Genomic DNA, 13,209 nt, shown 5'->3' with positions numbered 1-13,209 from the left:
TGAAGTGGCAGAGGGGAGATTCAAAGTGGATGTTAGGGAAAGGTTTTTTGCAGTGAGGGTGGTGAGACACTGGTGGCACAGGTTGAGGGTGGTGAGACACTGGCACAGGTTGCCCAGGGAGGTTGGGGAGCACAGAATCACCCAATGTGATCTTTGATCACATTGGGTGATTCTGTGCTCCCCAACCTCCCTGGAGGTGTTCAAGACCAGGTTGGATGAGGCCTTGAGTGACCTGTTCTAGTGGGAGGTGTCCCTGCCTGTGGCAGAGGGGTTGGAACTGACTAAGCTTTGAGATCCCTTCCAACCTAAACCATTTTATGATCAGCAGAGATTCCTTCCAACCCTCACCCTGCTGGGATTCTGGGATGGAGCATTTGCTCAAGCAGTGACAGCTAAGGACATACAATGTCCTGTGTCCTGTGAACAGGAAGAAGAGGTGATCAGAAGATAAGTTACACAGAGTGGTTTGGATGGGAAGAGACCTTTCAAAGTCATCAGGTCCAACCTTCCTGCAGTCAACAGGGACATCTGCAACTAGATTGCTCTAAGCTCCAAACACTCTGGCCTGGAATAGTTCCAGGAATGGAGCTCTGCCACCAGTCTGGGCAACCTGTTGTGGTGTCTCACCACATCTCCCATACCTCTAATCTAAATCTCCCTCTTCTAGTTTAAAGCCTGTCCTATCACTACCTGCCCTTGTGAAAAGCCAAGAGCTGTGGTTTCTCCTTCAAACATGGCTCAGGAGGGCTTTCTCCTGGCTGGCTTTGGGACTTTGCTGAATGACATCTTCATGGAGGTGTTTTTATCCACACTTACCCATGCTGCATTGTCACAGGATCACAGAATGGCAGGGAGGGACCTGCAGACACCATCAGCTCCAACCCTTCTGCTAGGACAGGTCACACAGGAACAGAGGATCACAGAATGGCAGGGAGGGACCTGCAGACACCATCAGCTCCAACCCTCCTGCTAGGACAGGTCACACAGGATCACAGAATGGCAGGAAGGGACCTGCAGACACCATCAGCTCCAACCTTCCTGCTAGGACAGGTCACACAGGAGCACAGAATGGCAGGAAGGGACCTGCAGACACCATCAGCTCCAACCCTCCTGCTAGGACAGGTCACACAGGAGCACAGAATGGCAGGAAGGGACCTGCAGACACCATCAGCTCCAACCCTCCTGCTAGGACAGGTCACACAGGAGCACAGAATGGCAGGAAGGGACCTGCAGACACCATCAGCTCCAACCCTCCTGCTAGGACAGGTCACACAGGAGCCCAGAATGGCAGGGAGGGACCTGCAGACACCATCAGCTCCAACCCTCCTGCTAGGACAGGTCACACAGGATCACAGAATGTCAGGAAGGGACCTGCAGACACCATCAGCTCCAACCTTCCTGCTAGGACAGGTCACACAGGAGCACAGAATGGCAGGAAGGGACCTGCAGACACCATCAGCTCCAACCTTCCTGCTAGGACAGGTCACACAGGAGCACAGAATGGCAGGGAGGGACCTGCAGACACCATCAGCTCCAACCTTCCTGCTAGGACAGGTCACACAGGAGCACAGAATGGCAGGGAGGGACCTGCAGACACCATCAGCTCCAACCCTCCTGCTAGGACAGGTCACACAGGAACGCATCCAGGTTAGCTTTGAAAGTGTCCAGAGAAGGAGGCTCCACAGGCTCTCTGGGCAGCCTGTTCCAGTGCTCTGTCACCCTCACAGTAATGACAGGTGGAACCTGCTGTGCTCTACCTTATATCCATGATTCCTTGTCCTATTCCTGGGTGCCACCCATTCATCATCCACTGAACACCATCAAAACCGGGCACCTCTCTCACAGCCCTGAGTGCTGCTTTAAAAAGCTTCAGGTAGTTCAACCTCCCCAGAAGCCACAAACCCAAATCCCAGTTGTGTTTTGCTCTTTCCATGGCTCTTTTTGACGTTGGTTTGGTTTCTTTTGGATCTTGGTTGCAGGTCCTGATGGAGACTTTGGGCGCGTTGGGCGCGCAGTGCCGATGGGCTGCCTGCAACATCTACTCCACCCTTAATGAAGTGGCTGCTGCCCTTGCTGAGAGTGGTAGGAGACTTCACCCTCTGTCTCCTTTCTGCCTGTAGAAGGGTTTCTTGTTGCTCCATCACCTTTAGCTCATTTGTCAGCTCTTTTTAGGGCTTTTGCCTACATTTTTATCTCTTTAGGATGAAGCCCAAGATCAGTCCCATTCCTTGGTCTGAAAAAGCTTGGAATATTTTTATCTCTGGGATAGAAAAGGTCCATAACAGAGCTGATGGTGATGGAGATCATCAGGCATCAAGGCTCTGCCAACCTCAAAGTCCTTTTGCTAAGAGAAACTGAGCTAAATTTGATTTCAGTTCTATAAATGAATCATAACTTTGGCTTGAAAGGGGACAAAGAGAAAATCTGAGGGGACATCACTCACAGAACAGAAGATGTCCATCTTGCTGCCTTCATCCCAACCCTGCTGGGAAGTTCCTTAGTCCAAACTCCCTTTGGAGGTGTCTTAATCCATCCCTCCTTGGAACATTCCTTAATCCAGACTCCCTTTGGAGATGCCTTAATCCAAACCCCCTGGGAACACTCCTTAATCCAAACCCACTAGGGAGATTCCTTATCCCAAACCCTTTTGACAGAGGCATTAATCCAAAGCCTGTTGGGACATTCCTTGCTTCAAACCTTGTTGGGGTATTCCTTAACCCAAACCCTCTTGAGGTGCTCCTTGAGAGACCCACAAGAAGAAGCCAAAGCCTCCACCTTGCCTCTTGCTTGGTCTTGCTCACTGAAGCTCGAGGAGTAGTTGGTCATGGACATGTATCCCCAAATACTTTGGTGGTTGATGTGCCTCAGAGGAAGGTAGCATAACCAACTGGCAGTGAAACCTTGGTGCACTGAGAGGCTGTTGCCTTCTCATCTGCTGGCTTGGAGGAGAGGAAGCAATTAGGCAGGTGAAAACTGACCCCTACCTGTGTGTGTCCTCACTCTGTATCTCTGCAGCTTCTTCTAGAAGGTAGATGTTAAAAGAGCAAGACCTCAGGGCTGTGGGGAGCCTGGTTGCATCACACCTGGCTGGAGGGAGGGCTGACCCCCCTGGGCTTGGCTGCAGCTGTGTCAGACCTCATCTCCCTCTCTCTGCCAGGGTTCCCTGTCTTCGCCTGGAAGGGAGAGTCGGAGGATGACTTCTGGTGGTGCATCGATCGCTGCGTCAACGTCGAAGGATGGCAGCCCAACATGGTGAGATGGAGCTGACTGTTCAGAGCCTGCCTGTGCTTGGGTAGCTCTCACCTAAAGAGAAGGAGGGCAGAGGCCAAGGGGATGAGACTGAACAAGGCCAAGGGCAGGGTTCTGCACTTTGGCCACAACAACCCCAAGCAGCACTACAGGCTGGGGCCAGAGTGGCTGAGAGCAGGCAGGCAGAGAGGGCCCTGGGGGTGCTGGCAGAGAGGAGCTGCAGCTGAGGCAGCAGTGCCCAGGTGGGCAGCAGAGCCAATGGCATCCTGGGCTGGCTCAGGAGCAGTGTGGGCAGCAGGAGCAGGGAGGTTCTTGTGCCCCTGTGCTCAGCACTGCTCAGGACACCCCTGGAGTGCTGTGTCCAGTTCTGGGCTCCTTCATTGCAGAGAGATGTTGAGGTGCTGGAAGGTGTTTGGAGCAGGGCAGCAAGGCTGGGGAGGGGCCTGGAGCAGAGCCCTGTGAGGAGAGGCTGAGGGAGCTGGGGGTGTGCAGCCTGCAGCAGAGGAGGCTCAGGGCAGAGCTCATTGCTGCCTGCAGCTGCCTGCAGGGAGGCTGTAGCCAGGTGGGGTTGGGCTCTGCTGCCAGGCAAGCAGCAACAGAAGAAGGGGACAGAGCCTGAAGCTGTGCCAGGGCAGGTCTGGGATGGATGTGAGGAGGAAGTTTTTGGCAGAGAGTGATTGGCATTGGAATGGGCTGCCCAGGGAGGTGGTGGAGTTGCTGGGGCTGGAGGTGTTGAAGCCAAGCCTGGCTGGGGCACTTAGTGCCATGGGCTGGGTGACTGGACAGGGCTGGCTGAGCTTGGAGGTCTCTGCCAATCTGGCTGATTCTCTGATTCTCTGAAAGGTCAATGGGTGATGTGATTCTTCCCTATCTAGGGGGCATTAAGGAGAATGTGGTCAGCAGGTCGACAGGTTCTTCTCCCCCCTTTACTCTGCCCTAGTCAGGCAGCTAGAGTCCTGCGTCCTGGGTCCAGTTCTGGGGCCTCAGTTTGAGACAAGGAACTGCTGGAGAGAGTCCAGTGGAGGCTCCAGAGATGCTGAGGGGCCTGAATCATCTCTGTGAAGAGGAAGAGCTGAGAGCCCTGGGGCTATTGAGCCTGGAGAAGAGCAGCCTGAGAGGAGATCTCAGTGCTGAGCAAGAACTGAAAGGACTCTGGGGGCAAAGATGACAGGGCCAGACTCTTGTCAGCATTGCCCAGTGACAGGACAAGGGGCAATGGGCACAAACTGGAACCCAGGAGATTCCATCAAGAGCAACTTGTTGGCTTTGAGGGTGGTGGAGCCCTGGAGCAGGCTGCCCAGAGAGGTTATGGAGTCATCTCCTCTGCAGAGATTCCAACCTCACCTGTATGAGGTGGTGCTGGGCAAGCTGCTGTGGGTGCCTCTGCTTTAGCATAGGGGCTGGACTAATTGATGCCCAGAGCTCCCTTCCAGCCCCCAGCCATGCTGGGGCTCTGTGCTGTCTCACCTAGCTCCCTCACCTACCTGTTTTCCAGAACAATCCCCAGGTTCTTAGGTGGCTTTTGCACTTTCAGCCTTCTCTTGCTGTGGGAGGAGAGGTCCTCAGGTAGCCCAGCTCCAGTTTCTTTCTTTGCTGGTTTCTTCTGCCCTTGTTTCTAGGGCAAAACAAGAAGAAGCCTGAAGCAGGGGAGCAGAATAATTGCTAGGTGTCAGATGTGCTTTTTTTCCTCCTGCTTCTTGACAGCTTTTGTGCCCTGGAGCTTCTGATCTGAAGGAGATGATCAAAGGCAGAGGATTGTTTGTTTGCCATTAGCAACTTCTTTGAGGTGGGCTTATTTTTCTTGTGGTCCCTGCCATTCTCTACCTGTCACCTCTGAAAGGAGACACAGGTGTCAGAAAAGCCACCCCCATGCTAGGGAAGTGTTGAGTCTTGAGTCTGGGGACTCAGCAGCAGCTTCCTTCTTCTCTTGGAGGAATCATTTGTCAGCAGAACTGGCACTCAGTGAGGCAGTCAACGTACCAGAAGATGCTGATGGTGCTTTCCCAGGTGCCTTGGTCCCACCACCTGTCTCCAGCCATCATACCTCAGCCATCTGAGCTATTCTCAGACCTCTTTCTGGAGCACTGAAGCCATTTGCTGAGGAGCACCAGATCTAGAAGTTCATAGATTCATGGAGTGGTTTGAGTTGGGAGGAATCTTTAACGTCACCTAGTTCCAAGCCCCCTGCCGTGGGCAGGGACACTCTCCACTGGACACAGGCCTGGCACCACCACATCTACCCAGCTTTGAAAGCCCTCCAGGGATGGGGACTCCACCACTGTCCTGGGCAGCCAGTTTAAACCCATTCCTCCTCCTCCTCTCATTACAAGACCTTGTCAATAGTCCCTCTCCAGGCCTCGACAGCCCTCAAGGGGGCAAAATTGTTCCTCATGTCCAACCTAAACCTGCCATGGACTATCTGAAGTTGTTTCTTCTCATCTCATCTTCTGGGAGAAGAGACCAACCCCCACCCAGCTCCAGCCTCCTTTTTGGACTTGTGGAGAGCCAGAAGGTCTCACTTCATCCTCCTTTTCACCAGGCTGAGCAATGCCAGGCCTCTCAGTTGCTCCTCAAAAGCTCTCTAAATCCTTCTTCTTCTCCAGACCCTTCACCAGCTTCATTGCCCTTCTTTGGACCCCTTCCAGTTCCTCAATGTCCTTCTTGGAGTGAGTGGCCCAAAATCAACCCCAGGTTTTGAGGTGTTGCCTCACCAGTTCAGGGGCACAATCCCTACCCTAGACAACCAGTAGGTAGTGTTTGCAAGCAGCTCTTTGCCCATGGATGTCAGCATGGCATGGCAAGGTTCAGGAACATCATCTTTGTGCCCTCTGTGAGGCTTCTGCTAGAGGAGCATGGTGGCACAGTTGATTTGCCCTGAGTGGCTGCAGGTGCTGGTAGGAATGCTGCAGGCACATGTGGCACAAGGGCTCTGCTCAACTCCACTTCAAGCCAACAGGCAGAGGTGCTTCTGTGCAGGGCTGACATCTGGGGGGCTTAGCAGTCACAAGTCATGAATGTTGGTGTGGGGAATGTGCAAAGAAGGTGATCCTCATCCTCTATCCTCCTTGTTCTCCACCTTCCTTCTTCTCTATCCTTCTCCTTTTCCATCTCACTCTTCCTCCATCCTCCTTCTCAATCCTTCATTCTCCATCCACCTCCTCCTCCATCCCTTCTCCCTCACCATCCTCCATCCCACTCCATCCCCTTCTCTCCTTCCTCCTCCATCCCTCTCTATCCTCCTCCACCCCCCTCCCTCTCCATACTCCTCCACCACCTCCCTCCTCCATCTTCCTCCTCCATCCTTCTCCATCTTCATCCTTCTTCACCTGCCTCACTCCAGCCTCCTTCTCCATCCTCCTTTCTCCACCTCACTTTTTCCATCCTCCTTCTCCATCTTTCTTCAGCCTCCTTCCTCTCATCTTCTGTCACCCTCCTGTTTTCATCTTCCTTCTCCAGCCTACTTCCTCTCCTTCTGTCACCCTTCTCTCTTCATCCTCCTTCTCCAGCCTACTTCCTCTCCATCTTCTGTCACCCTCCTCTGTACATCTTCCTTCTCCAACCTACTTCCTCTCCTTCTTCTGTCACCTTCCTCTATACATATTCCTTCTCCAGCCTACTTCCTCTCCTTCTTCTGTCACCCTCCTGTCTTCATCTTCCTTCTCCATCCTCCTCTTCCTTCATCCTTCTCCATCCTCCTCCTGTCCTTTGTACCATTTTGCAGTCAGCAGCCCGTGCTGGATCTCCAGAGCAGTGACTCTGTGGTTGGTTCTGTTGCAGATCCTGGATGATGGAGGAGATCTCACTCACTGGATCTACAAGAAGTACCCCAACATGTTTAAGAAGATCAAGGGGATCGTAGAGGAGAGTGTGACTGGTGTCCACAGGTAACAGGAGAGGCTGGACCAGAGAGGCATCTTCTGCCTCGAGGCACCAGTAGCAGAAGATCCCCAAGCTGTTAAGATGCCACAGAGGGAACACTGAAGCTCCTGGAGCATGGTTCTCCTTCAGCTTGGGCTTGGCTCTTCCACAAGAGCTGGTTTAGTGAAGGCAACCTGGAACTCCTACTTGAAGCAGATCAGGTTGGAAAAGACCTCTAAGATCCTCCACCATGGCATGGGTGGAAGTAGTGCACAAACACCTCGAGGCATGAGGGCAGTGCTTGTCTCACCTCGTCTTGCAGGTGAAAAGAGGAAAGGTTGAGGGCACTGCAGGAGGGAGAAAGTCACAATTGTAGTTCTGAGCTAGATCTAGGAGAAGAAGTGAGATTTGGGAAGAAGAAATGAGTCTTGTCTTGAGGTGGGACTCCAGAAAGGTGGAACCACAGAGCCCCAGCCCAGTGGCTGAGGAATGTCCACTGGTCTGCAACAGGGGCAGAGGTGTGATAGGACAGGTGGCTCCTAGGGTTACCAGAGGTACTTCTCCAGTGGGGCTAACCCTGTCACAGGTGACAGAAGACCAAGGAGAAGAGCAGCAGACCTTGCTTTTGGCTTTGTTTTTGCAGGGAGAGAGGCTTGGCTGCAGCTCTTGGAGCTGCCTGAGAGCTTTTGAAAGAGGGAAGCAAGATACATCAGATGAGGAAGGATCTGGCTGAGGTCTGCAGCCAAGTGGGGTCAAGAAAAGGACCTGACCTTAGTTGTAGCATGGGAAGTTCAATCAGGGCAAGTGTAGGGTCCTGCCCTTGGGGAGGAACAATCCCCTGCAGCAGTACAGGTGAGGAGTGAGCTGCTGGGAAACAGCTCCACAGAGAAGGACCTGGCAGTGCTGGTAGACAAGGTCATCAGGAGCCCAAAGTGTGGTCCCATGGCCAAGAAGGCAAATGATGTCCTGAGGGTACATCAAGAAGAATGCAGCCAGCAGATCATGGGAGAGTGTCCTCCCCCCACTGCTGTGCCCTAGGGAGGCCATAGCTGGAATTTGGGCTCCAGTTCTGGGCTCCTCAGTTCAAGAGAGAAAGAGAACTCCTGGAGAGACTCCAGTGGAGGCTGGGAAACTGCTAGGGGGCCTGGAGCACTTCTGAGGAGCAAAGGCTGAGAGCCCTGAGGCTGTTGAGCCAAGAGGAGAGCAGTCTAAGAGGGGATCTGCTCAATGCTCAGCAAGAGCTAAAGGGGCAAGAGGATGGAGCCAGACTCTTCCCAGTGGTGCCCAACGACAGGACAAGGACCTCCCTGGGCAGCCCATTCCAGTGCCAATCACTCTCTCTGCCAACAACTTCCTCCTAACATCCAGCCTAGACCTGCCCTGGCACAGCTTCAGACTCTGTCCCCTTCTTCTGTCCCTGGCTGCCTGGCAGCAGAGCCCAACCCCACCTGGCTACAGCCTCCCTGCAGGCAGCTGCAGGCAGCAATGAGCTCTGCCCTGAGCCTCCTCTGCTGCAGGCTGCACCCCCCCAGCTGCCTCAGCCTCTCCTCACAGGGTTTGTGTTCCAGGCACATCAGTTATGGAGCTTAGAGAACCTTCTGAACTGATCAGATGTTTTCAGGAGCTGCCTCTGACTTCAGTGGGGATGGGAACAGGAAGAGTGTGATTCCTCCTCCTGTCGTGAAGAGCTGCTCCTTAGAGGTTTATCTCTGACCCTCTAGATGTCTGCTCCTCCCTTCAGCAAAACAAGGACCTGAAGAGCACCCAACAGTGGGGGGAGCACTGAAACATTTCCCCACTGAGGTTCTTTCTGTCCTTGTGTTCCCACTCCAGGCTCTACCAGCTGTCCAAAGCAGGGAAGCTCTGTGTCCCAGCCATGAATGTCAACGACTCAGTCACAAAGCAGAAGTTTGACAACCTCTACTGCTGCAGAGAGTCCATCCTGGATGGGTATGTACATGGTCACCACAGCCTGGCACACAGTCACTCAGGACCCCAGCCTGGTGGCCTTGGAGGGGACCTCTGGAGGTAGAATCATAGAATGGCTTAGGTTGAAAGGGACCTCAAAGCTCAGCCAATTCCAACCTCCTGCCATAGGCAGAGACAGCTCCCACTGGAACAGGTTGCTCAAGGCCTTATTCAACCTGGCCTTGAACAACTCCAGGGAGGTTGTGGAGCACAGAATCACCCAATGTGATCTTTGATCTTTGATCACATTGGGTGATTCTGTGCTCCACAACCTCCCTGGGCAACCTGTGCCAGTGTCTCACCACCCTCACCCTGTGCCAGTCTCTCACCACCCTCACTGCAAACAACCCTTCCCTAACATCCAGTTTCAGTCTCCCCTCTGCCACTTTAAACCCATTCCTCCTCCTCCTGCTGCTATTACAAGACCTTGTCAATAGTCCCTCCCCAGTCTTCCTGGAGCCTCCTTCAGATAGTGCAAGGCCACTCTAAGGTCTCCTCCAAGCCTTCTCCAGGCTGCACAGCCCCAACTCTTGTAGCCTGTCCTCAGAGCAGAGCTGCTGCAGCCCTCTCAGCATCTTGGTGGCCTCCTCTGCACTGGCTCCAACACTTCCATGTCCTGCTTGTTTTGGGGGCTCCAGAACTGCCCCCAGGACTGCAGGTGGGGTGTGAGGAGAGCAGAGCCAAGGGGCAGAATCCCCTCCCTTGCCCTGTGCCCACACTGCTCTTGCTGCACCCAGCACAGGGCTGTGTCTGGGCTGCACTCACACTGCAGGCTCCTGTAGAGCTTTGCATCAGCCCAGATCATCTGTGCCAGGTAGCTGTAGTGTGGAGGAGGAACCCTCCATGGAGAAGAACCTGCTTTAGGAGGAAAGACTTTTCCTATTGGTATGGTTTAAAGTTTAATCAAGTCTTGACAGCTGCAGTTCTTGATCCCTTGCCAACATGGGAATGTCTCCTTCTGGTGAGCCAAAGTCCATCTGGCAGGGCTGGCAGTCTTCAGCTGCCTTCAGTCTGCTAGCACCAGAGGTTCTCAAAGACCCAGCCTAGGCTTTCCCTGGTGACAGCAGACTCTGCTTTAATGTCTTTCTCCTCCATCCTATTTCAAGGTCCTGTCATGACAGGATGAGGGGGAATGGGTTTGAACTGGCAGAGGGGAGATTCAAAGTGGATGTTAGGGAAGGGTTTTTTGCAGTGAGGATGGTGAGACACTGGCACAGGTTGAGGGTGGTGAGACACTGGCACAGGTTGCCCAGGGAGGTTGTGGAGCACAGAATCACCCAATGTGATCAAAGATCACATTGGGTGATTCTGTGCTCCACAACCTCCCTGGAGGTGTTCAGGACCAGGTTGGATGAGGCCTTGAGTGACCTGTTCTAGTGAGAGGTGTCCCTGCCTATGGCAGGGGTTTGGAACTAGGTGAGCTCTGAGGTCCCTTCCAATCTAAACCATTCTATGATCCTCATGGCTCATTCCTCACCCCAGCATTCAAGTGGTCTTGCTGCTAGTGGTCATCTTGACCAGCAGAAGTGAACAAGGCTCCTGTTCGTGTGTCCACACCTCCCTGGCCCTGCTGGCCACACTGCTGCTGCTGCAGCCCAGGCTCTGCTTGGCTTTCTGGGCTGCAAGTGCACACTGCTGGCTCCTGCTGAGCTTCTCCTCCAGCAGCACCCCCAAGTGCCTCTCCTCAGGGCTGCTCTCCAGCCTGGCACTGCCCAGCCTGGATTGGTGCTTGGCATTGCCTCCACCCAGCTGCAGAACCTTGCCCTTGGTCTTGTTGCACCTCCTGAGCTTGGCTTGTGCCCACCTCTGCAGCTTGCCCAGGTGCCTCTGGCTGGATCCCTGCCCTCCAGCCTGGCTGCTGCAGCACACAGCAGTGTCTGCTGCTACACACCCTGTGCAGCAAGATGCAGCTCAGGAACATTCAGACCTCTGAAATCTTCTTTATCTGTGTTGGAGGATGGACCTCGTGGGTAGGTAGATTTGTGAGTTAAGTGTGGCCCAAGGCATCTGAAAATGGGTCAAGGGAGGAGCTGAGCAGAGGTTCTGAGCAAAGTTCTTTGGGCAATGTGAGGGAATTTCACCTTCCCAGCACTGCTGACCTATTTACTGCTGCTAAAAATAGACTCAAATGTAGGACACTCCTAGGGAGGAACCAGAAGGAAACCAACTGCAAGAGGGAGAGCTTGAGTTGTAGGAAGCTCTGGGATTCTGGCCATAGATTGACCTTAACATCCTCCCACCCCTCCAGGTGAAGAAATAAAGAGGTTTGGAAAAGATCTTTCACCATTCCTGGAGAACCAAAGCAAAAGGAGCCAATTAAAAAAGGGATCCAGGCCCCCAAAACATAGAATCACAGAATCAGTCAGGGTTGGAAGGGACCACAAGGATGGTCTAGTTCAAACCCCCTCCCTTAGGGGGTCCTTCCTCTTTCTCGTCTTTCACTGGTAGAACCCAAGGAAAAAGTCAAGCTTTAGGTGCCCTCTGAGTCCTCTGCACCCAGAGTTGCTGCATGTCCTCAGGGATGCAGCTGTGGAGCAGCCCATGAAGGATGCAGCCAGGGATGCAACCAGCAGCAAAGCATGAAGGGCTCTTATCCTTCAGCACATCTTTTTGAAGTGCCCTTTGGGTCCTCTCTGCACCCAGAATTGCTGCCATGTCCTCAGAGATGCAGCCAGGGTGCTGGGCAGGAGCAAAGCACAAAGGCCTCACTGTTCTTCACCACATCATTTTTAGGTGCTCTTTAGGTCCTCAGGGGTGCAGCCAGGGTGCTGGGCAGGAGCAAAGCACAAAGGCCTCACTGTCCTTCACCACATCATTTTCAGTTGCTCTTTGGATCCTCCCTGCCCCCACAATCCTCAGAGATGCAATCATGGAGGAAACTTTGAAGGATGTAACCAGGGCTGCAACTCAGGCATGCAACCAGGACCCATTGTCCCTCACCACATCATTTTTAGGTGCTCTTTAGGTCCTCAGGGATGCAGCCATGGTGCTGAGCAGGAGCAAACCATGAAGGGATCATTGTCCCTCACCACATCCTGAGTGGAACTGGTTCTACTGCTGGTCTTTACCTGTTCCTTTTTCTTCTTCCTCAGCCTGAAGAGGACCACAGACATGATGTTTGGAGGAAAGCAAGTGGTGGTTTGTGGCTATGGAGAGGTAAGGGCTTCACATTGCTCCTGTGGCTGCTGCATGGAACACAAACATGTCTTCTGCATGGCTTTGCCTGCTGGGGCTCTTCTGGCCTCTGGGGCTTTGCTCTGCAGCTGCTGGCACCTTCAGAGCTGCTGGCACCTTCAGAGCTGCTGGCTTTGCCAGCAGTGAGTATGTTCTTGATTTCCACTTTGTTCAACAGAGAACAAGCCTCAGTCTTGAAGGAGATGAGTAGCAAGACAAGTTGCCCATGAGCCAGCAATGTGGCCTCCTGGCCAAGAAGGCAAATGTTCTCCTGGGGGGCATGAAGAAGAGTCTGGCCAGCAGTTCAAGGGAGGTTCCCCTCCTCCTCTGCCCTAGGGAGACCACAGAGCTGGGTCCAGTTCTGGGCTCTGACTCTAACAGAGGCAGGGAACTGCTGGGGAGAGTGCAACAGAGGCTCCAGAGATGCTGAGGGGCCTGCAGCATCTCTGTGAGGAGGAAAGGCTGAGAGCCCTGAGGCTGTTGAGCCTGGAGAAGAGCAGACTGAAAGGAGATCTTAGTGCTCAGCAAGAGCTGAAGGGACCATGGGGGGCAAGAGGATGGGGCCAGATTCCTGTCAGTGTTGCCCAGTGACAGGACAAGGGGCAATGGGCACAAACTGGAACCTGGGAGAAACTCATTACCTGGGAGTCCCCATCCCTGGAGGGACTGCACAGCTCTGGAGGTGTGGTGCTGAGGGCCATGGGTTAGTGGTGACCTGGCAGTGCTGGCTTCATGGTTGAACCTGATGATCTTGAAGGTCTCTTCCAACCCAAGACAACTCTGTGATACCAAGAGGCATCCTCCATGCCTCCCGTGGCCGTAGGGATGCTCAACTGTCTCCTGAGCTCTCAGCATCTCACCCCCCTGTGATGGTTTGGGTGTTACCTGCTCCCCCCACTCTGATGAAGTCAGCCAGACTAGACTGAGGCAGCTGGCAGCTCTGTTTACAGCTGAGCACAG

General features: G+C 53.6%; 1 protein-coding gene across 1 annotated transcript in view; it reads left to right on the top strand.

Moving 5' to 3' along the window:
• Positions 1-13,209, top strand: part of AHCYL2 (adenosylhomocysteinase like 2) — an 85,299-nt gene that overhangs the window by 63,356 nt on the left and 8,734 nt on the right. The window contains exons 5-9 of the mRNA XM_064142782.1: positions 1,980-2,082; positions 3,158-3,252; positions 7,027-7,133; positions 8,941-9,057; positions 12,168-12,231. Of these exons, the coding sequence (XP_063998852.1) occupies positions 1,980-2,082; positions 3,158-3,252; positions 7,027-7,133; positions 8,941-9,057; positions 12,168-12,231 (486 nt within the window). The remainder of the gene's footprint in view (positions 1-1,979; positions 2,083-3,157; positions 3,253-7,026; positions 7,134-8,940; positions 9,058-12,167; positions 12,232-13,209) is intronic.

This window comes from Pogoniulus pusillus, chromosome 4 (assembly GCF_015220805.1).
Source record: "Pogoniulus pusillus isolate bPogPus1 chromosome 4, bPogPus1.pri, whole genome shotgun sequence".
Taxonomy (NCBI): domain Eukaryota; kingdom Metazoa; phylum Chordata; class Aves; order Piciformes; family Lybiidae; genus Pogoniulus; species Pogoniulus pusillus.
Note: the sequence above shows the minus strand (reverse complement) of the source record. Positions and strands in the feature narration are given on the sequence as shown.